Source organism: Paramisgurnus dabryanus, chromosome 11, assembly GCF_030506205.2.
Source record: "Paramisgurnus dabryanus chromosome 11, PD_genome_1.1, whole genome shotgun sequence".
Taxonomy (NCBI): domain Eukaryota; kingdom Metazoa; phylum Chordata; class Actinopteri; order Cypriniformes; family Cobitidae; genus Paramisgurnus; species Paramisgurnus dabryanus.
In genome coordinates, this window is record NC_133347.1 from 9,411,965 (window position 1) to 9,436,826 (window position 24,862).

Sequence of the window (24,862 nt, forward strand, 5' to 3'; positions counted from 1 at the left end):
CTAAACTTTCTGAAATAACTAAGGCCTAGTGCTGGATAAATATAAACCCTGTCTGGGGAAACTGCCCCAAAGAGACCACAATATTTGAAAACTAGATTTTCAAGGACTAATTCACCAAATATTCATCATAATTTACTCACAATTAACCGCACTACTCTTTGTAGCCAAGGATATACGATGAGTACTAAATGAGCTTTCATTTTCTCTCACAAACGTAATCTTTTACTTCAGAAGACATACATTAACCCATTGGAGTCATGTACAATAGATTAATGAGGGATGTACATTATCTGCTTTCGGAGCTTCAAGAGGAAGGCATTTCTTTAACAAAGTTGTTTAAAATAGCTTACCATCTAATTGCAGAATTGCCCAAGTCCTTCAAACACTCTCTATGATGCCGATGTGTAAACATTAAAGGGGCACTCCACTATTTTTGGAAATATGCTCATTTTCCAGCTCCCCCAGACCCTCAGTTGAACATTTGAGTGTTACCGTTTTGGAATCCATTCAGCTGATCTCCGGGTCTGGTGGTACCACGTTTAGCATAATCCATTGAATTTGATTAGTCCATTAGCATCGCGCTCAAATAACCAAAGAGTTTCGTAATTTTTCCTCTTTAAACTTGACTCTTCTGTAGTAACATCGTGTACTAAGACCGACGTAAAATTAAAAGTTGCGATTTTCTAGGCCGACTTTGCTGCTTTAGTACCACGGCTGCAGGAGGTGCAATGATATTACGCAGCACCTGAAAATAGTCCCCTTGATAACTTGCAATAGCAGGTGACTACTTCCAGGCGCTGCGTAATATCATTGCACCTCCTGAAGCCATGGTCCTTAATTCCTTGCTTATTACGCCAGAATGAGAGTATAGTTTCTACCCATATATGCCTAGAAAATCGCAACTTTTAAATTTACGTTGGGATGTAACTACAGAAGAGTCAAGTTAGGAAATAGGAAAAATATCAAAACTCTGGTTATTTTTGAGTGCGATGCTAATAATCTAATCAGATTCAATGGATTATGCCAAGCAATGCTAAAAGTAGTACCGCTAGACCCGGAGATCGGCTGAATGGATTCCAAAACGGTAAAAATCCAATGTTTAACAAAAGGGGAGGTGGAAAATGAGCATATTTTTTTAAAAAGTGGAGTGTCCCTTTAAGGCTGTTCAAGACGCAGACTCTTCCACAATTCAGTTCCATAGAAGTCACATAAAGTTTGGTCACGAGCAACTGCGCAACTGTCAGCGCTTGCCACAGTGAAAACAACAAATTATGGACCATGGATATGAAATCATAACCCGTCATTGTTTAAATACAACACTGATCTCTGCAGTTTAGAGGTAACCTCCGCTTTCTTACAGAGTTTAGCGATATTTTGGTAGTGATGTGTGAATGTCACTGCGTGTGTGAAAAGCACATTTTAATATTTACTGGTAAAGTCATTCTGGTAAATTCATAGTTTTACTGTGTGAATGAGGCCACTGATTCTACAGCGCTGTCAAATTGCGACCTAGAGTTTTCTATTATTTTAACCGGCAACAAAGTGCACCTGTAGGTGCTCATTAGATTCACACTAATCACATTAGGATTCTGGATTAATGCCCAATTATGTTGAGAGTCTGGGATCAGAAATTATCGATTCACAGGCTTCATTCACAGAGTTGATGTTAAAATCACATCAACAATCACCAGTCAGTCAGGCCTGGATCGGGAGCGTGAGAATGAGGTGTGTGTGAGTATGTAAGCATGTGTGTCAGAGGGATTGTGTGTGTGTGTGTGTGTGTTTCTCTGTTCACATTATGAATAGCCCCAGATGTTGGCCGCCTTTAATCTGTGATAGAAAGGCTCAGCTGGGGCAAAAAGCAGAAGGGGAGGGAGAGGGTTATAGAGGCTGGGTTGAACTGCAGGATTCCCTGCAGAAGCGGGTCACTGACTGGTCTTTCTCTCCCTGTCCGCTCTGGAGGGAGGCCTTTGGGGTGAAGCCTACTGGAAGGAAAAGTAGAGGCCTGCTCAGAAGCAAAGCCTGCTGGGACCAATCAAGAATCCATCTGCTGACTGACCAGGTTCTCCCTTTTCTCTGTTAATTTCCTTTCTTGCTATCCCTGTCTTTATTTCACTTGATGCGTGTTTTATCAGTAGGCATAAAAACCTATTTTGGGATACAAAGTGCACTTCACTTTGAACAACATCATATGTCCAGTAACCAGTGGTGAAAAAGGTATAAGCCACGAACCAAAGTCAACAGTGTGAGGACATAAATTGTAGCTGTTAAGATTAAGCAAATTTGTGACTAGTGCCTACTTATTACAATTATTACATCACCTAATGAGTATCCAAGTGAGTTAAAGGGGTTTCATATCACTCCATAGCCTCTAGATCGAGGTAGGATATTGCTGTTACAAATTCAGTCAAATTTTAGGGTATTAATGTGGCAAGCTTTTTGGCAAAAGTTTGTTGACTCGAGAAATGGTACAACAAAAATGCAACTAATTTCCACCTCATTCAATCTTACTGGCATCTTGAAATGAAGACATTAAGAGTTGTGCCCTCTATGATGCCTGTCCATCTAACTGACCCTTTATTGGGGCAGATTAGTGCATTATTGCCCTAGCAGGGCCTCAGTAAGCAAACACGACATCTTTTGTTAAAGCTCTCTATAAGGAGAGAGTTGGGAGAGCGTAGGGGGAAGGGGAGAATGCCTCTCATTAAGAGATCATCCATTTTGAGTGTGAAAACGTTTCCGATCCCCATCGTTCCGCATGATCTGATTGCTATTGTGACACAGGGAGATGAAGGACAGACTCACCTGGCTTTATTAGCTTCTTTAGTAACGTCCCAGGCCCATGTGATGAAGTTCTGGCTGAGATATGAGACTATGGAGTCCGAACACATCATCTGGGAGCAGAAGACGTTACTGAGGACGCTCTCGTCGTTGTGGAGGTAGATGGCCAGCAGTTTTCTCTGGAAGACAGAAAACTACAGTTATATGGAGTTAGGAGTGGGAATCATAAGTGATTTCATAAATCTGCACTGCACTATTTTAACATTTAAAGTGTTCTCAGTTTATGCATATGTAGATACATGTGCAATTTATTTTCGATATTATTTTTACTTTATTGTATTTGTTATTATCTTCTCTGTGTTATGTACCATTATCAGTTCCAGTATCTGCATTGGACAAAGTCTATAAAACTATTATTGTAACTGCTGTACCCATGTTCGCAATAAATTATTGATGGAAAAAAATTTCACAGCTAAATAAATAAATCTGCACTGTAGGACTGGCTACTGTAATAAACTTGACTTTACAAGTCATTTCAACTTTTTGTATCTTGATCAGTTATAAGTTGCTGTAATTGTAAAAAAAAGTTTAAAAAGTCAGAAATTTGAACTATTTTATAATGTTACATGCATCACTAGTCAAGATAAGAAATATTAAGTTAAAATGATTTTTAAAGCCAAGTTGATAATACTTTAACCCAACAAGTCCCTTATTAGTGCATTTCAGTACACTGTAAAAAATACTTTGCTGCCTTTTAATTTTTTGTTGAATCAACTCGGTTTACAAGTCATTTCAACTAACTATTATTTATCTTGACTAGAGATGAGTTGTTATAACTACAGTTAAGTTGTTATAACTTATAAAATTAAGTTGACTTTTCTAAACTATATTTTATAAGTTGTGACAACTCATCTCTGTTGACATGACTTGTAAATCTGAGTTGATTTAACAAAAATTTTTTTAAGGCAGCAAAGTATTTTTTAGTGTATATGGTTGTAGTTCCTTAGCATTAGCAATTGCATAAACAAACTAGATAGAAAAGTTTGAAGACAAACTTTATGTTGGCTTGACAAAGCCTAGCCTGAACGTTTAAAACAGATTGAGAGAAATTTAAAACAAGTTTAGTTTAGTATTATAACTTTCCGTAAACATGATACCAAAAGTTACCATGTTAGCATGTTTAGCACTAAGTTAGCATGATGCTAACATGAATTAGCATGAAGCTAGCATGATGCTAACATGAATTAGCATGAAACTAGCATGATGCTAACATGAATTAGCATGAAGCTAACATGAATTAGCATGAAGCTAACATAATGCTAACATGAATTAGCATGAAGCTAACATGATGCTAACATGAATTAGCATGAAGCTAACATGATGCTAACATGAATTAGCATGAAACTAGCATGATGCTAACATGAATTAGCATGAAGCTAACATGAATTAGCATGAAGCTAACATGATGCTAACATGAATTAGCATGAAGCTAGCATGATGCTAACATGAATTAGCATGAAGCTAGCATGATGCTAACATGAATTAGCATGAAGCTAGCATGATGCTAACATGAATTAGCATGAAGCTAGCATGATGCTAACATGAATTAGCATGAAGCTAGCATGATGTTAACATGAATTAGCATGAAGCTAGCATGATGCTAACATGAATTAGCATGAAGCTAGCATGATGCTAACATGAATTAGCATGAAGCTAGCATGATGCTAACATGAATAAGCATGAAGCTAGCATGATGCTAACATGAATAAGCATGAAGCTAGCATGATGCTAACATGAATTAGCATGAAGCTAGCATGATGCTAACATGAATTAGCATGAAGCTAGCATGATGCTAACATGAATTAGCATGAAGCTAGCATGATGCTAACATGAATTAGCATGAAGCTAGCATGATGCTAGCATGATTAGCAGGAAGCTAGCATGATGCTAGCATGATTAGCACGAAGCTAACATGAATTAGCATGAAGCTAGCACGACGCTAACATGAATGAGCATGAAGCTAGCACGACGCTAACATGAATTAGCATGAAGCTAGCACGACGTTACATAAATTAGCATGAAGCTAGCACGACGATAACATGAATTAGCATGAAGCTAGCACAATGCTAACATGAATTAGCATGAAGCTAGCACAATGCTAACATGAATTAGCATGAAGCTAGCACGATGCTAACATGAATTAGCATGAAGCTAGCACGATGCTAACATGAATTAGCATGAAGCTAGCACGAAGCTAACATGAATTAGCATGAAGCTAGCACGAAGCTAACATGAATTAGCATGAAGCTAGCACGATGCTAACATGAATTAGCATGAAGCTAACACGATGCTAACATGAATTAGCATGAAGCTAGCATGATGCTAACATGAATTAGCATGAAGCTAGCACGATGCTAACATGAATTACCCTGAAGCTAGCACGATGCTAACATGAATTAGCATGAAGCTAGCACGATGCTAACATGAATTAGCATGAAGCTAGCACGAAGCTAACATGAATTAGCATGAAGCTAGCACGATGCTAACATGAATTAGCATGAAGTTAGCATGATGCTAACATGAATTAGTATGAAGCTAGCATGATGCTAACATGATTAGCATGAAGTTAGCAAGATTTATTATGAAATTAGCATAAAGCTAGCACGAAACTAGCATGAAGCTAGTATGACTTACCATGGAGCTAGCATAAGGCTAACATGACCAAAAGACCCAACCCCCATGTCTCTATGATGTTCGGATCCAGAGATATAAGGCTTTGTTTATTATGTTGCTAGGGTGCTCATATTTGGTTGCTAGGGGCGTGGCTTAATACCTCAATAAGAATCCTCCGAGACTGATTGGATGCCTGAGTAAAATGAGCCCACCCCCATGTCTCTGTGACACTGTGCTGCAAAGATATCCATCTGGGCATTTTATAATGGCAGTCTATGGGATATGTTGCTAGGGTGCCCAAAAATGGTTGCTAGGGGCGTGGCTTAATAGCTATGGGGCGATCCTGAGAGACTGATTGGATGCCTGACTAAATTGAGCCCACCCCCATGTCTCTACGACACTCTAAAGTGAAGATATTCCATCTGGGACGCTTTTATTCCCTTATATGGGCATGTTCCCTGCCCCATTATAAGTCAATGGGGAAATTTGGGTGCCCCTTACACCCCAGGGGTGAAACTTACACCCCAATGTGATGTATGTTCTTACAGAGCCTGCCAGCCTCTTCAAATGTGGTAACCCACAAGTTTCTACAAATTTCTCGCTTGCAGCTATGACCCGTCAAAGTTTGTCGCAATGTTAAGTCAATGGAAAATTTGGGGTGTTTGAGCGCCCCGTTTAGGAATTCGGTAGGTCCCATCAGTTAGAAAAGTCATAGCAACAATCTACGTACCAGTCTTAAAAGTTTTGTAAAGTTTTGTGGGTGTAGCTTGAAAGCTATAGGAGGAGTTACTGTGAGAAAAAGTTTGTACCAGAAGAATAATAATAATAATAATAATAATAATAACTAGATAGGTACATTTCCTGAAGAAAATGTGAGTGGTGCTTGCCGTGGCAAGTTTCGGGGACAATTCATGATTATACTCCAAGCCAAAAGTAAAGCAATTCAACCCACATGTCTCTACGATATTCTGATGCGAAGATATAAGGCTTTGTTTATTCGGTTGCTAGGGTACTGTATTTGGTTGCTAGGGAGAAAATTGGCATCTACTAGTGATTACACTCCGAGTCACGAGTCAAACGGTCAAACCCCCGTGTCTCTACGATGTTCTGATGCGGAGATATAAGGCTTTGTTTACTCTGTTGCTAGGGTACTGTATTTGGTTGCTAGGGAAAAAAATGGCATCCACTAGTGATTACACTCCGAGATACGAGTCAAACGGTCCAACCCCCGTGTCTCTGCGATGTTCTGATGTGGAGATAAAAGGCTTTGTTTACTCTGTTGCTAGGGTAATGTATTTGGTTGCTAGGGAAAAAAATGGCATCCACTAATGATTACCCTCCGAGTCATGAGTCAAACGGTCCAACCCCCGTGTCTCTACGATGTTCTGATGCGGAGATATAAGGCTTTGTTTACTCTGTTGCTAGGGTACTGTATTGGGTTGCTAAGGAAAAAAATGGCATCCACTAGTGATTACCCTCCGAGTCACGAGTCAAACGGTCCAAACCCCGTGTCTCTACGATGTTCTGATGCGGAGATATAAGGCTTTGTTTACTCTGTTGCCAGGGTACTGTATTTGGTTGCTAGGGAAAAAAATGGCATCCACTAGTGATTACCCTCCGAGTCATGAGTCAAACGGTCCAACCCCCGTGTCTCTACGATGTTCTGATGCGGAGATATAAGGCTTTGTTTACTCTGTTGCTAGGGTACTGTATTTGGTTGCTAGGGGCGTGGCTTGGGAGTGGCCAATGATGTGCCCAGTGATTACACTCCGAGTCACAAGTAAAACGGTCCAACCCCCGTGTCTCTACGATGTTCTGATGCGGAGATATAAGGCTTTGTTTACTCTGTTGCTAGGGTACTGTATTTGGTTGCTAGGGGCGTGGCTTGGGAGTGGCCAATGATGTGCCCAGTGATTACACTCCGAGTCACAAGTAAAACAGTCCAAACCCCGTGTCTCTACGATGTTCTGATGCGGAGATATAAGGCTTTGTTTATTCGGTTGCTAGGGTGCTCAAATTTGGTTGCTAGGGGCGTGGCTTGGGAGTGGCCAATGATGTGCCCAATTGTTACACCCCTAGTCACAAGTAAAACGGTCCAACCCCCGTGTCTCTACGATTTTCTGATGCGGAGATATAACGATTTGTTTATTCCGTTGCTAGGGTGCTCATATTTGGTTGCTAGGGGCGTGGCTTGGGAGTGGCCAATGATGTGGCAAGTGATTACACTCCGAGTCACAAGTAAAACGGTCTAACCCCCGTGTCGCTACGATGTTCTGATGCCGAGATATAACTGTTTGAATTTTATGTTGCTAGGGTGCTCAAAAGTGGTTGCTAGGGGCGTGGCTTAGTAACTCTGCAAGGGTCCTGAGAGGCTGATTGGATGCCTGAGTAAAATGAGCCCACCCCCATGTCTCTGTGACACTGTGGTGCAAAGATATCCCTCTGGGCATTTTGTAATGGCAGTCTATGGGATAGGTTGCTAGGGTGCCCAAAATGGTTGCTAGGGTAACATTACAACCCCATTGCGGGGGACGTCCTGACAGAGTCTAGCACCCTCTTCAAATTTAGTAACCCACATGCTTCTACGAAATCCTCGCTCGGACCTGTGACCCGTCAAAGTTTTTGCAATGTTAAGTCTATGGGATTTTCCCCCATTGACTTTTCATTGGGCATTTTTGGGCACCTCTTACACCCCAGGGGTACAACTTACACCCCATTGTGATGTATGTTCTTACAGAGTCTACCACCCTCTTCAAATGTTGTAACCCACATGTTTCTACAAAATCCTCGAGCGGAGCTATGACTTGTCAAAGTTTGGTGTAATGTTAAGTCAATGGGATTTTTCGGGTGGTTTTTTGCCCCCCTTTCGGAAATTCTGCACCCGACCGCTTATAAAAGTCATAGCCACCATCTCCTCAAAAAACCGGTCGATTTGAGCCCTCTTTCATGGGACTACGGCAAACCGTGCGGGACGAGTTACGCGCCGAAAAAGTGTGCAGACATAAGAATAATAATAATAATAATAACTAGATAGGTACATTTCCTGAAGAAAATGTGAAGTGGTGCTTGCCGTGGCAAATTTCGGGGGACAATATATGATTATACTCCAAGCCAAAAGTAAAACAATTCAACCCACATGTCTCTACGATATTCTGATGCGGAGATATAAGGCTTTGTTTATTCGGTTGCTAGGGTACTGTATTTGGTTGCTAGGGAGAAAATTGGCATCCACTAGTGATTACCCTCCGAGTCACGAGTCAAACGGTCCAACCCCCGTGTCTCTACGATGTTCTGATGCGGAGATATAAGGCTTTGTTTACTCTGTTGCTAGGGTACTGTATTTGGTTGCTAGGGAATAAATTGGCATCCACTAGTGATTACACTCCGAGATACGAGTCAAACGGTCCAACCCCCGTGTCTCTACGATGTTCTGATGCGGAGATATAAGGCTTTGTTTACTCTGTTGCTAGGGTACTGTATTTGGTTGCTAGGGAAAAAAATGGCATCCACTAGTGATTACCCTCCGAGTCACGAGTCAAACGGTCCAAACCCCATGTCTCTACGATGTTCTGATGCGGAGATATAAGGCTTTGTTTACTCTGTTGCTAGGGTACTGTATTTGATTGCTAGGGAAAAAAATGGCATCCACTAGTGATTACCCTCCGAGTCACGAGTCAAACGGTCCAAACCCCGTGTCTCTACAATGTTCTGATGCTGAGATATAAGGCTTTGTTTACTCTGTTGCTAGGGTACTGTATTTGGTTGCTAGGGAAAAAAATGGCATCCACTTGTGATTACCCTCCGAGTCACGAGTCAAACGGTCCAACCCCCGTGTCTCTACGATGTTCTGATGCGGAGATATAAGGCTTTGTTTACTCTGTTGCTAGGGTACTGTATTTGGTTGCTAGGGGCGTGGCTTGGGAGTGGCCAATGATGTGCCCAGTGATTACACTCCGAGTCACAAGTAAAACGGTCCAACCCCGTGTCTCTACGATGTTCTGATGTGGAGATATAAGGCTTTGTTTACTCTGTTGCTAGGGTACTGTATTTGGTTGCTAGGGGCGTGGCTTGGGAGTGGCCAATTATGTGCCCAGTGATTACACTCCGAGTCACAAGTAAAACGGTCCAACCCCCGTGTCTCTACGATGTTCTGATGCGGAGATATAAGGCTTTGTTTACTCTGTTGCTAGGGTACTGTATTTGGTTGCTAGGGGCGTGGCTTGGGAGTGGCCAATGATGTGCCCAGTGATTACACTCCGAGTCACAAGTAAAACGGTCCAAACCCCGTGTCTCTACGATGTTCTGATGCGGAGATATAAGGCTTTGTTTATTCGGTTGCTAGGGTGCTCAAATTTGGTTGCTAGGGGCGTGGCTTGGGAGTGGCCAATGATGTGCCCAATTGTTACACCCCTAGTCACAAGTAAAACGGTCCAACCCCCGTGTCTCTACGATGTTCTGATGCCGAGATATAACTGTTTGTATTTTATGTTGCTAGGGTGCTCAAAAGTGGTTGCTAGGGGCGTGGCTTAGTAAGTCTGTAAGGATCCTGAGAGACTGATTGGATGCCTAAGTAAAATGAGCCCACCCCCATGTCTCTATGACACTGTGGTGCAAAGATATCCATCCAGGCATTTTATAATGGCAGTCTATGGTATAGGTTGCTAGGGTGCCCAAAATGGTTGCTATGGTAACCTTACACCCCATTGTGGGGGACGTCCTGACAGAGTCTAGCACCCTCTTCAAATTTAGTAACCCACATGTTTCTATGAAATCCTGGCTCGGACCTATGACCCGTCAAAATTTTTGCAATGGTAAGTCTATGGGATTTTGCCCCATTGACTTTTCATTGGGGCACTTTTGGGCACCTCTTACACCCCAGGGGTACAACTTACACCCCATTGTGATCCATGTTCTTAAAGAGCCTACCACCCTCTTCAAATGTTATAACCCACATGTTTCTACAAAATCCTCGAGCGGAGCTATGACTCGTCAAAGTTGGGCGCAATGTTAAGTCAATGGGATTTTTTGGGTGGTTTTTCGCCCCCCTTTCGGAAATCCTGCACCCGATCGCTTATAAAAGTCATAGCAGTCCTCTCCTCAATAAGCCGGTCGATTTGAGCCCTAATTTATGGGTCTACGACAAAGCGTGCGGGACGAGTTACGCGCCAAAAAAGTGTCCAGAAAAAGAAGAATAATAATAATAATAATAAGTATGCAAGATAGTAATAGTGATGCTTTGCATAAATGCAAGCACCACTAATAATATCCCTGAGCAATAATAATAGTGATGCTTTGCATAAATGCAAGCACCACTAATAATAATAATAATAAGCTTAGATCGAAGAACAGTATGTTGGCTTTGTCAAGCCAACATAATGATAAAGTACTTGATGAAGAGATATTTGGAAATAAAAAAAATGCAATTTGTAAGGTGTTTACTTCTCTGTCATCCGAGAATTTCTATTTTTAAACTAAAACATTGAAATAAATTTAACGCATAACTATAAATTAAATAAAACTACAAAATGGTTGAATATAATTTTTATATAAAATACCACTCATTACATCAAAACACTTCTTTTTAACTAACTTCTAACTGATGTATATTGATACAAGTTTTAAGGTTTAGGTACACACAATTTAATGTTTATTATGTATTGTGCTCTTTATGAACTATTATTATTTGTATTGAAGATATTACATTTTTCTGTGGTTTCTTGGGTATCTTTATATAAAACAGAGACGCGAAAATGAAAATGCAGACAATACCTATTATTATGTGCTCTTTTTGTATGTCTGTTTAAAAAAAAATGTGGAAAAAGTTTTAGGTACACAATAATGTACAAAAGTATAAAAGCAGCGCAGTGGAAAAGTAATGTAGGAAACAGAAGTGCCAATTTTTGTTCTTATTGGCAGAATAATTCATATTAGGCAGCCAGAAAGTTAAGACAATTATTATACAATCATTATTCAGTGGGTTGAAAAAAATTCCAAATAGCTAAATTAAAAATATTAAGAAATCCACCCTTCAGAAACTGGCAACACGTTAGCTGATAAAATGTCTATTGCTTAAACTGATAATACACAAGTAATAATTTTCCACATCTAGTTGTAAAACAATGCGACCGGCAGAATAAATGAAAAAATGAAAACTGGAGCCCATCAGCATCTATTAAGCCCGAACACATCTAATTCCAGCTCACTGATCCACCTTTATTTCATGATTCACCATCAGGCTTTTTCAAAAGCTTTAAGGCCAACATGTTCCACCTGGGTCCATCATGAGAAAACTACAGACAGACTGCCCTCGGCAAACCCTGAACAAAACAAACACCCAAACCAAATCAAACTCGCGCAGGCTAAATCAAACTTTCTATGAAGCTGTTAACGTCAAAACAACATGCGAACAAATCACTTTATTTGTTTTGCATGAAATGCCAGTGGCCTTCCTCCAATCGGCACGGGTTAGCACATGAAGAGGCAAGGCAGACGCGCATCCAAATCCGTAGATATTTACGGCATCAGGCGAACGGCGGTTGCACGCATAACCCGGCAACTAATTAAAAAAAGGACACCGCCACAAACACGAAAGGTTTCGGCAAACAAGACGGGGAATAAAACCCGCCAAATTACAGAACAAATCTGGACATTTTCTTCCTGCTCTGACCCCTAACGGTTCATCGAATGCAGGATTTCGCGACAGCCTGACAGAGGGAGAACAGAAAGCAAAGAAGTGGGCACAGAAGTGAGGGAGGGTGTAAACACGGGAAAGAAAGTTGGGCTAGACAGAGGTGTGCGTTGAAGAAAAAACACTAGATTGGTGCTGTGTTTGCACAGTGATTAAAGCTCTCGAATGAGCCGCAAGGCCCCTGGCGGGAGAGAGCTCAGGCCTCTTTCACCGGCCCAATTCAAGACCCTGAAAAGATTAAACATTCATGCTGGGTAGACAAGCAATCGGGGATCTGGAGAGAGGGAGAGATTTTACCCGTTAAAAAATTAAGAGGGGGTGGATGAAAGCGAGACGTGAACTTTTTCAACTCTGTTCTTGCAGTTTGTCCTCATGCAAGTCCATTTCCAAAGTTTTATGGAAAATACTTCCATATCTGGCAGTCTAAGATCATCTAAGAGTTAGCGGGAACAATGCATTAGGCAGTCATGTATAACTAAACAGTTTTAAGGGACGGATAATGAGACATGCAATTTTTTTAATCCTTGCAACACGTCTTAAGAGAGGATGGGTCAAGGTACACACGGAGACGGCCGCTTCTACATTGACTCTGAGCTGCTAAAACATTTCAAGTCCTCTAAGATTTCACCGAAGAGGAGGGAGAGCTACTCTCTCTAATAACAGTCTTCGGTCAGCTCCCTCGTTTCACGCCCCTCCATTACCCAAAGTCCCTCCTTTCTACTTTCATCACATTGTTTTCTCTTTCTTTCCTTCTCTCGTTTTGTGAGACTTTTCCTAGCCTTCAGAAACCAGGGCTCAGTCCAAATTATTGGGTCTGTTCTGTGTTGGAAACTGACCCAAAAGCTCTTTCAGTCACCCTGGAGCCACCCACACCTGCTCGGGATGAGAATCCTCAAAATGGCAAGATGAGGTTGGGAAGGGAGAGGAACATGGGAGGAGAGACGAGAAGAAAGAAGGAGAAAAAGGGAGGAGGGTAGAGAAAGTTGATCCGTCCTGTGAGTGGGACATCGCAAGCTTTCACACCAGAGTCAAAGTGCAGGATTCCCAGGCTAACTTTGGACAAACTTGCAGTAGTTTACTGACACGGGAATAATTACAGACAGCTGTCTTACTAGCTAATCTTTTTGAGTTGCTAAATGAAGACTAGTGTCAGACGATTTATAGGAACAGTATGGGTGATTCTCGTGAAATTAGAGTTATGAGGTGTCATGAAACATTTTGATAAAAAAGTAAATGTTATCAAATTAAGAAGCATACAGTTACAAACATCTCTTCGTGTACTATTTTGCACATGATTTCAAATGACATCGTACAAACCAATGTTGTTGTTTTTACCACATTTAAGGGGAAAATTTTCATTACCGCAACATGTCAATTACTGGATTTGGGTTCTTTGACATGGAAATATTTATAATTAAAACATCTAAAAAATAAAAAGCTTCAGTGCATGTTATACTATAAACATTTACAGTAAAGAAACATGTGGGATTTGGTGATCATTGGTAAATGTAGAGACAATAATAAGGAATATAAATCTGTCCAAAACCAATTTTCTCATCCTCCGCAACAATTTTCAACCATTGTTTAAGCCCTCAAGGAACTAACATTTTCAAAAAAAAAAAGTTGGAAGGGACATAATTGACTGTGACACTCAAGATGGCTACCAGGTAAGCAGTTCTTATTTTTCCTCTCCAGATAAAAGTTGAAATTTTGTTTGTCATAGTACCGGGACAACTTTTTAGTTCTCATTACCGAAACACGAGTTTGTAAATGCATATATTTAATGTAATATCATGTTGCGGTAATTATGATTTTTGATAATGTTAATCTAAAAAATGTAAAATATTCTATAGGAAATATTTTTTAATCCTCTAAAAATAATCAGTTATAGTAAGTTCCGTTTTTACGGAAGTGTCTGGAGGTGAAAATATATATTTTTATAGCAATTTACATCTATTTGAAATAAAAAATGCAATACAGTATTATTTTTAATACATAAAATTAACAAAAAACTGAGGTTTGTGTTGGCTTGCAGTGAGGTTTGCTGTTTACTCTTGTCACAAATTAATAAATTACAGTTACTGCATTATTATTACTGCTGAAAAGTTTTGAAATATGAAAACTACATTCTTAGACCTTTCCGACAATATATAGTTTGTCATGATAGATTAACATTTACAATAAAAATATTAAAGTAAACTTAGGTGTGCAGCTCACGGGACAGCGGCAGACAGTTAACGGGTTGATCAAATTTATTGGCTTTCTAAAAAAAACATGACATTAGACTAGTTAAACAATATATTTTGTGACTCACAAGTACAGACAAGTTAACACAGAGATGTTTTACCTCAGATTTAAACCCTAACAGCAAAAACTGCACATGCCAAGCAAAAAGCGAAAAACTAATTCTAGTGTTGGTTTCCAGTAAGTTAGAAATGAGTTTTCGCCTCATGACGCTAAGCATAGTCACACTTTTAAAACATGTTTAAGTGAGTTTTTGCAACACATCTTTCTGGTGGATTATATAAGCCTGCACCTGCCCAACCACGAGAGTAACGCCAGACACACAGATGACCATGTGTCTCTTTCTGAAATGTTCTGAAAGGATGTTTTTAATTACAGCCGATGTGTGTGTGTGTATATGTGCTGGAGAGGGGGAAAATCGAGAGCGTGATCATCCTCTTTTGCCTGTAGAAAAGCAAACAATGGGAAATGAGGAGTTCATATTACTTCACTCTCCTGACCTGTATCAGAGTGCTTTAACAGATGGCACTTACAATGCTGTGTGTACAGGAGATAAGTCCACAATAATAATAATCTTGTTGCATAATTAAAGTTTAAATTATATGTGCAATACAACTCTTAAAGAGAGAGTTCCCACAAAGTAAACATTCTGATGCCATTTAAACATCCTTAGGTTTTTCTACTGTGGAACACAAGGGAAGAATTTTTGAATAATGTAAATGCTTTTTCTCTTTATATAAAAAATAAATTTGGACTGAAGTTAGTTAGTATTCTGCCTCCACATAAACAGTCTTTAGAGCAACATAAGGGTAAGGAAATAATAAAATGTAATTTTTTGTATCTCTTTAAGTAAGACTTTCACTTATATAATACAGCAAATATGGATGTTTACTAGGCTACATGTAAAAACTACTTAAAAAATGTTGGTTTTGTAGTTGAGGTTTATTGATAGCGACTTAAATGCCCTTGATTTGATAAGTCGATTTTGAAAAAAAGTCTGCCAAATGAATAAATGTAAAAAAATACTTAGTGTTAGATAAATACACTGCAAAAATTACTTTCTTACTTATTATTTTTGTCTTGTTTTCAGTAGAAATACCAAAAAATTCTTAAATTAAGATGCTTTTTCTTAATAAGCAAAACGACCCAAGAAAATAAGTCTAGTTTTTAGACAAAAAATATTAAATTTAAGTGATTTTGTGCATAAAACAAGAAAAAAAACTGCCAATGGGGTAAGCAAAAAAATTGATCTTGAACATATTTCTTAATCACTAAATAGCTTTCCCCATTGGCAGAATTTTTACTTAAAAATTCACTTAAATTTTATACTTTTGGTCTAAAAACTAGACTTATTTTCTTGGGTCGTTTTGCTCATCAAGAAAAAGCATCTTAATTTAAGATTTTTTTGATATTTTTACTGAAAACAAGACAAAAATACTAGAACATTTTTTTTTCTTGAAAATCATTTTTTTGCAGTGAAAGTCTATAAATCTGCCAATGGGGGAATCAAAAATTTCTTACATTTTCCTTGAATTAAGTTCAAGAATTTTTTGCTTGTATTAAGCACAAATTCACTTAAATTTTATGTTTTTTGTCTTCTTTTTTTAGGTCATTTTGCACATCAAGAAAATGCATCTTAATTTAAGAATTTTTAGATATTTGTCCTGAAAACAAGACAAAAAGTAAAAAAGAAATTTTTTGCAGTGCATTACAGAACTGAAGAGTCAATTTTCCTCTCTGTTAGATTTAGCAGCTTAGCTCTGTTAGCATATCAGTGTTAATAACGTTGAATCATTAATGTGTCACACAAAGTCTACAAAAACCCTCTACATCTCGGTTCTCTTGGCCCAAAAAATGCTTCGTCACAGATACTCCGTCATGAAACTAGCACGTGAAAAAACATGAAGGGCGCGGAGGAGCTATGAATTTTGATGGGCGTCTTTGTGCGGGTGGCAGAGGAGGGTTAGCGTGATTAGCTGGATGTTAAGGGGATTTGTGATGAGGCCTATGTGCTGATGGGTGGCCTGACTCAAGGGTCTTCCGCTGATCCTCGGAGCTGAACTCCGAGGCCCCTGGCATTTTCATTAAGGGCGGATTGAGAGTATCTCCCTCTCCAGAAACACTTCATCAGATGTAGTGTTTTACTAGGTGATTATCCTCTCAGGCCTACGAGAGAGAGACAAGTGCCCTCAGAAGAATCCGTCGCACTCGTGCGCACGTGCTCACGAAGAGCTTGAGGTCGAGAAGACGGGCTGAAAGGTGTTAAAAATGCGACTGGAGAGGAGAGATTAGAGCGTGAAGTACTGAAACCGTAACAGTAACAGGAAAACATTACAGAAGCTGTAGCACAGCAATAAGAAACCTGTATTTTTGGTATTAGAATTGGTTGCGCTATAACATTTACAGTAAATGTATGCATTCGGCAGACTTAATGTGCAATACAAGCTATACATTTTATAAGCATGTGTGTTCCCTAGAGATCAATCCCATGACCTTTTGTGCTACTGACGCAACTTGTGCACTTTAACTATTACTACAAATGAAGTTGTACACCTTTGAATTAGCAAAAACACAAAATGAAAACAACTACAAAGCAATCTTAAAGAGTGAGAACGTATGACCAATAAAAAACACTTATTGCCTACAAGAGACAAACACAGCAGGTCACATCTTCTTACATTGGTTTGTTTTCACCGACACACTGAACCGTCTCCTCGGGGAAGAGCGGCGGCCATATTGTGCCTGCACCGAGGAGTAAAGGAGATCAGCTGGGCTGCAGGCAAGAAGCCACTGCCGCTCGCTCCTCGTGCTCAAAAACCCCTGAACATCTTGCCGCATCCTCTCAGCCTAATAAGACCGTAATCCACACAAGCTGTCAGTTGATACAAGCCTCCTTATGAGGACACAGCGGGAAAACCAGCACAAAGCTGTTCTAAATAAAGCTTCAGCTGTTCAAATGGGAAGCGGAAATTTGATGGGGATTTATCGTGATGGGGTGATTCTGCCAGTCAAACATTTAGTGGCGTTTATATACCTGTACACAGGTGAGGCGGGAGAACCGCGCTCAACTATATGAAGCTCTGTTTGTTTTTTTTAGTATGATGATTACCACGCTGTTCTTCAATAAAACCATACAGGGAGTTCAAAAGCACTGCTTAAGCAACACAAAAGTCATGGATTCGATCCCAGAGAAACAGACATGGTGATATTAAGCTTTAATGCAATATAGGTTGCTTTGGATAAAAGTGTCTATCAAATGCATACACGTAATGATTCGAACTGGATTCTGGTTTTAAAGGGATAGTTCACCCAAAAATGAAAATAATGTCATTATTGACTCACCCTCATGTCGTTCCAAACTTGTAAGACCTCCGTTCATCTTCTGAACACAGTTAAAGATGTTTTATATTTAGTCCTAGAGCTTGCTGACCCTTCATTGAAAATCTATGTACGGTGTACTGTCCATGTCCAGAAAGTAGGGATGCACCGATACCGATACTGGTATCGGGTATCGGCCTCGATACCACATTTTCTACAGTACTCGTACTCGTTAAAAGTCCCCCGATACCAGGGATCGATACCACGGTCTGAGAAATGTCTATGTTTGAGCGGCATGTAAGGGGTTAATGCCTCTTGTGTTGTCCAAAGAGGCAGAGTTTACAACAAACTGGAAAACTAGTCCCTTGTTTTTTTGTTAAATTATATGACTAAAGCTGTTACCTGTAAATTTAAATCATGTTTTTTATTAAGTACTCGGTATCGGTATCGGCAAGTACTGAAATGCAAGTACTCATACTCGTACTCATATTCCAAAAAAGTGGTATCGGTGCATCCCTACCAGAAAGGTAATAAAAACATCATCAAAGTAGTCCATGTGACATCAGTGGGTCAGTTAGAATGTGTTGAAGCATCTAAAATAAATTTTGGTCCAAAAATAACAAAAATTTCGACTTGCGCAAGACTAAAGTCACGTGACTGCAGTGATGCGGATGACGTACGACGTGGCTGACGTGTTATCTGGTGCGCCCCATCTGGGGTTTTTTGTGCGCCCAGGCTTCGTTTACAGTCTGAGGGAGACGCATGCTGTAAGTTTGAAAAAAAAAAACTTTGCAAACATGTCTCAGGATAACACATCATCCGCGTCACTACAGTCACGTGAATTTAGTCTCGCGCATGCACTTCACAACAGACGTGAAGAGAAGACAATGCTGATTAAAGTTGTAATTTTGTTATGTTAGGACCAAAATGTATTTTTGATGCTTCAACACATTCTAACTGACCCACTGATGTCACATGGACTACTTTGATGATGTTTTTATTAACTTTCTAGACATGAACAGTATACCGATAGTAGATTTTCAATGGAGGATCAGAAAGCTCTCAGACTAAATATAAAACATCTTAAACTGTGTTCAGAAGATGAACGGAGGTCTTACGTGTTTGGAACGACATGAGGGTGAGTCATTAATGACATTATTTTCATTTTTGGGTGAACTATCCCTTTAATAAAAAAATGGGGACTGATGAATTGATTGTTAAATTGATAATGATGTTTAGCATATATACTCACATCTCTGGCTTTGCCATAAAAGGCCTCTTGAGATGCTGCTTCCAAGGTGCCAATGTAAAACACAGGATGGTTTTCGCCGTATCTGCAAAACAAACATTCAAACAAAACAAACGCACAAAGTAAATGTTAAATATCACTGTAGCCATTTTCAAACATTAAAGCATCTACTGAAAAAATCTAGGTACTACAGAGATGTTTGGTTTTCCTTAGCGACTCTCGTGTTCTCACCTTCTTGAAAATTCGGCAGTAAAGTGCATTAGAGCATCACCCTCAGTTTCACTGTTCTCTGGCACTGAAAATAGATGAAAGAACATCAGTAATCTCTCTCTCTCTCCATGGTCAACCGCTGAAGAAAGTAAATAGTATAACTTACTCATCGGAGACTTTCGACTACTTGAGCTTGCCATGCCGAAGATCTCCGATTCATCTACACCAAATTCGGGTGCATCTTCGAAATCATCCCCCTCACTGTCGCTGACCATGTGGACATCTGTGCACTGTAATACACAGATATAACACGAAAAAAAAAACAAGTAATTAAGACATGCATTTTGTTAGATCGATCCTTAAAACAAGACTAGAGATAAGCAATATGATAAGTGCGACAATGTTTACATGCATCACCTCATCTGTCTGGTCCAGTGCCGGGGAAGATCTTCTACACACACTGAGGTGATGACAGGGGTAACTGATGCCACTCATGGCCAAAGTCATCTGCAAAAAGCACACAATAACTTCATGAGAGATTTTTACACCAATAATTGCATTGACTGCTTACTGCTATATGTGCTTTGAGATGTGTCATGGGAGGAGAACCGGAGACTGCAAAAAGAAAAAACTGAAATCTACCTCTGCCGGTTTTATCGGACACACATGCGCTGTTGCCGTTAATCGTCTTTAGCAGAACTTAACCAGTCTCTGTTTGTTTAATGGTCTGACTAGTGGAACAAATACCATATCGAAAATAACAAATGTTTTGGTTTCCTAAAGACGAAGGGAGACGGCGATCATGGATTACCACTATGTAAAGGGAGGTTTGGCAGTCGATCTGTAGTTAAGATTGTATACATTATACACTTTTAACACATTAACGTTAGCTCAGTATAGTTTTTGATACGTTTTAGCTATGATTTGAACTAAGGTAATCTACTTGTTGTTTATTTAGCTTTTTACCAGAGATAAACTACTCTAAGACAGTGGTTCTCAAACTTTTTCGGAGTTTGGGCCCCCTTGGCATTCCTTCAAGGTCCCCCCAAAGAAAATGTATGACATAAAACACTCCAAAACTTACAAAACATATTAAATTATTCAATAAGTGTTGTTGGTTAGTAGCCTTATTTTTCTGACATTTAATTAAACTGAATTTATGATAAATTAATACATTTTATAAAATGATATTAAACCGGGCCCCCCCTGAAACCATCTCAGGGCCCCCCAGGGAACCACTGCTCTAAGGGGCTGTTTATAGCTGTGTTTTTATCGATCGGATCACAATTGGACGAAAGAGACACATTCTTTTTACACCTGGTATTTAAATCCATCTCTTTCGTCCACTTTCGACCGCTTCTGTCCTGATTACTTTGAGGGGGTGGTTTGTGGGGACTGTGGGCAAGTCTCTCTGCTGTCATTTAAACGAGACCCGGAGTAATGACACGTTTAAATGGACGCAAGCAAATATTATGTCAGTGTTCGCTGCTAGTGTTGTAAGTAAACATGCTGCACAGTGTTTTGTTCATGTATAAGTGAGAGCTTTCTCTGATTTTTCAGCACATGCAACTTTAATACGCTCGCAAAATGAAACTAATGAAATGCGTGGAGATCAGCCAGTTAAATTTATCAATGAAAGTCTAAAGATAGCGCTGTACACTGTGTGTTCGCACTAAAAGTCAGAAAAGACGCAAAACATTCTGCTCAGTACCACAGATTACATAAATAGGCCGAGAGAAGGGGTTTCGTTTGGCTGTTCGAACACATTCAACCACATGCGCGTTTACAAAAGCAATCCGTTCACAAGGGTTTTCGGCTACCTCTCAATGTAGTTGAAAGTGGACAAGCTCAAAACTTTTGAACACCATTCGCATCTGTCTTTAGCGTCGTCCACTTGTGATCCGATCAACGAAAACACATCTTAATACCAAGTGTAAACAGCTTCTAAAATGACTCTGTTGTTATTAATTCTTTGCAATGTTTACCAGAAGTTACGTTGGTTCCCCGAAAGCCGTTTGTTTATGTTGTTACTGCTGAAACCGTCTATATTTGCATGTGCACTCTGCTACCAGAGACAATCTAGAAAGATGTTACGCAGCAATTCATAACCTTAAGCGAAACTGAAGAAAAGTTGGAAAGTGAGAAAACAAACAAACAAACAACACCCACATAAACCATGACTTTTTGGAGTTACCCAGTGTATTTAGGAGAGCTGTCCTGGGTAAAGTTTGCAAACATCACCACAGCATTAATCTAAGCAGGTTTGTGATGGAGGTTCTCTAAAGAGCATCACATGCTGTACACAGTGAGGTGTTGGTGAAGGCCCGAGTATCTCATTAACTCTCAGGTTGAAGTGGAAATGTCAGCAGCGCTTCACACTACAGGGACTCATTACAGACACACCACACACCACACAATCTCCCTGGAGCCACAGCACACACTTCTGCTCTCCAGACTCTCTTCCACTTACCCGATAGTACAGTACCACTTATGCTACATTCACTGTCCATTTTGATATATTAATTTCTGCTAACAGATAATATACCCAAAGCAAGTGTTTCTCAACCAGGGGTCCAGGGCCAAGGAGGGCCTCCACACAATTAAACCTCATTCACAAAGCACTTTGGTCCCAGAAAATACCCGTAAAATTGTGTAAACGTAAACACATCCCGTAATGTTTTGGGATCGCTCCCGGAAAGAGGACCAAGTAAGATACCCGGAAGGCCCTCGGTGTGAAGGAGACGCAGAAACAATTCAGTAAGGGGTGTGTCCTAGTTAGGACGCACGCATGTGTCATGGCAACATATAGTTATAGTTCAGCTCTTTAAAACGAGGGGTTTACATGCAGATTTACATTCACAACGAGAAATGTCTGCAAACTGGACGGAAGCCGATATCAGGTATCTCGTTACTCTCCGCGCTGAAGCTGAGATCATTCACCAGCGTATAAGAATAGCGCATCACACGTTCATATGAGTTTATAATAAACAAAAATGCTAATGCGTCCCTGATGCATTTCCCATGTATTTTCCGTAATGTCTGTGTGAGACGGGCTTTACATGGATTTTATTTGTGTTCAGGCACACGGAATTCTGATTGTTTTCGTGCTACTGAGCATGAGTCTGAGTCTTTTTCGTGTCACTCAGCACAAATTTTTATAAATAGCCTAGTTTTTCATGTCTGTGGCAACACTTTCTTTATTGTGTCATTTTATATTTTCTTTTCTCATTGTTTTTGCCTATTTTTTTTTTACCATTGTTGCTAGAAATTCGTGCTGAGTGACACGAAAAAGACATTCGTGAAAACGAAATATTAATCAAATATTTTGTGACTATAACACGACTTGCCGTGAGACTGGGTTGATATAGTACAATGGATCAGTGAAATAAAAACTTTACACAGGTTACCTACTGTACAGAAATTTGGCAGAGAATAAATTGGGGTTCAAAAGCTTTAAGACATACACTGACTTAGGCCAGCATCTTGGCAGAGGTATCAAATAACAGACATAACAGATTAAGTAAAAAAGAAGCTTTGGTTCAAGCACCGTAATATCCCATAATGCAACTTAGAGAGGATTTCAAAGTGTCAAGTACCTCAACAAGGCCCTAACTCCCCCAAAACGCATAAACACACTCTTAGTGATGGCCCACACAGAGAGAAGAATCACAGATATTGATTCTCTTCTACAAAGAGTAATTAAAGAGAGTCTGCAGTAAGAGAAAACATACAGTACTGTAAGGTGCTATAACTAATTGATGTACAAATAATTTTGCACAGTAATAAGACAATAATGAAGAAAATTACTATATTTGACACTGGACCACGAAACCAGTCATAAGGGCGATTTTTTTTGCAATTGCCAATGATACACTGTATGGGTCAAAAATATACATTTTCTTTTTATGCCAAAAATCATTAGGATATTAAGTAAAGATCATGTTTCATGAAGATATTTTGTACATTTTCTAGTGTAAATGGGTCAATGATGCTAATTATTTTATAACCATACATTCTCTTTTTGGAGGACCAAGTCTAAAATTTCTGGTTTTATTTTTATTTTATTTTGACAGAATATTTGGGGGATAATTACAAAAATGTCAGTGTGCTGTAACTGGTCTGGGTCAATTGCTGTAACTAGTTTTTTTAATTAAAATATAAATATATTTATACAAAAAAGGTGGAATAAAATATAATCATCAAGTTTTAGTGTAATATGGTTTTTCTACATTAAATTTTTACATGATTTGTCCAAGATTATTTAGAAAACATAGCTGTTTTCAGCATATGTCTGGACAAATATTACAAAAACGCATAAAAATTTTCATTTAGAAATAACTAATAAAATTATATTTTAAAGTAATTTTTTTATGATTACGCTTGCCATCAAGGTGGATAAAATATTTAATATTTCTCATTCTTTGGCGCAATTGGTGGTTCCACCGTTTGACATTTTCAGGTCCATTCAGTCTTAGCTTTCATAAAAATGGTGCAAATGTAATTTTTTATTGAATAAAATTAACATAAATACACTATGTGCACTGAAATAAACCTGATGCATGCTCTTAAAACAAGTTTTTTAAAAAGATTTTTGAAATTTTTTGTGGTCCAGGGGTCACATATAGGATACTTTCTATATAATGAGATATTCAACAGTATGTGATGTGATAATGCTTAAAAGGACACTCCACATTTCATTTTGTTTTTTCGTCTTAGTACATGATGTAACTACAGAAGAGTCAAGTTTTAAATGGGAAAAATATCAAAGCTCTGGTTATTTTTGAGCGCGATGCTAAATGGTCTAATCAGATTCAATAGATTATGCTAAGCTATGCTAAAAGTGGTACCGTCAGGCCCAGATATCAGCTGAATGGATTCTAAAACGGTAAAAATCAAATATTTAACTCTAGGGGAGCTGGAAAATTTGCATATTTAAAAAAAGTGAAGTGTCCCTTTAAAGGAATAGTCTACCCTTTTGCCATATTAAACTATGTTATTACCTCAACCTAGACGAATTAATACATACCTATCTTTTTTCAATGCGTGCACTGTACAGCGTGTTGTGAATGTGTTAGCATTTAGCCTAGCCCCATTCATTCCTATGGTACCAAAAAAAAAGTTTTATTTTGTGGCACCATACTTACTGGTATAACTCCTCATGTAACAGTCTTTAAGTAGGGAAAACACGGAAGTGTTTGGTGGGTTCCCTGTTTGGTACCATAGGAATGAATGGGGATAGGCTAAATGCTAACACATTCACAACACGCTGTACAGTGCACACATTGAAAAAAGATAGGTATGTATTAATTTGTCTAGGTTGAGGTATTAACATAGTTTAATATGGCAAAAGGGTAGACTATTCCTTTAAGATCGGAAAGTCTCACTCAAAAAAATGAATTGGTTGGAGTCAGTTTTACTAAATAATTTCTTGTTCACTTTACTTAACAAACACAAGTTACGGCATATGATTAATTTAACTTAGTAATTTTAACAAAAGACTGTGTCTTGTCAGCTTTACTTCAAAATTATTTGTTCAGCCAATAAAACATTGTTGCGTAAAAGTAACTTGCATCTCATTGGCTGATGATGCTGCAGTGTATTATGGGTAAATTGTTGTTCTGGCAGAATTGTTGTACCCTCTTGCAAAAGGGTAGCACGATTAGATAGGTACCTGAGTAATAAGTGGCCAAGTATTAGTT

The 24,862-nt window shown here is 39.1% G+C and overlaps 1 protein-coding gene across 2 annotated transcripts in view; it reads right to left on the reverse strand.

The window, feature by feature from the left end:
• faf1 (Fas (TNFRSF6) associated factor 1) overlaps positions 1-24,862 on the reverse strand; it is a 127,195-nt gene that overhangs the window by 42,036 nt on the left and 60,297 nt on the right. For both annotated transcript variants that reach the window (XM_065248490.2, XM_065248489.2), the window contains exons 9-13: positions 19,581-19,670; positions 19,330-19,453; positions 19,185-19,248; positions 18,957-19,038; positions 2,806-2,960 (exon numbers count right to left, since the gene is read on the reverse strand). In XM_065248490.2, the coding sequence (XP_065104562.1) occupies positions 2,806-2,960; positions 18,957-19,038; positions 19,185-19,248; positions 19,330-19,453; positions 19,581-19,670 (515 nt within the window). The remainder of the gene's footprint in view (positions 1-2,805; positions 2,961-18,956; positions 19,039-19,184; positions 19,249-19,329; positions 19,454-19,580; positions 19,671-24,862) is intronic.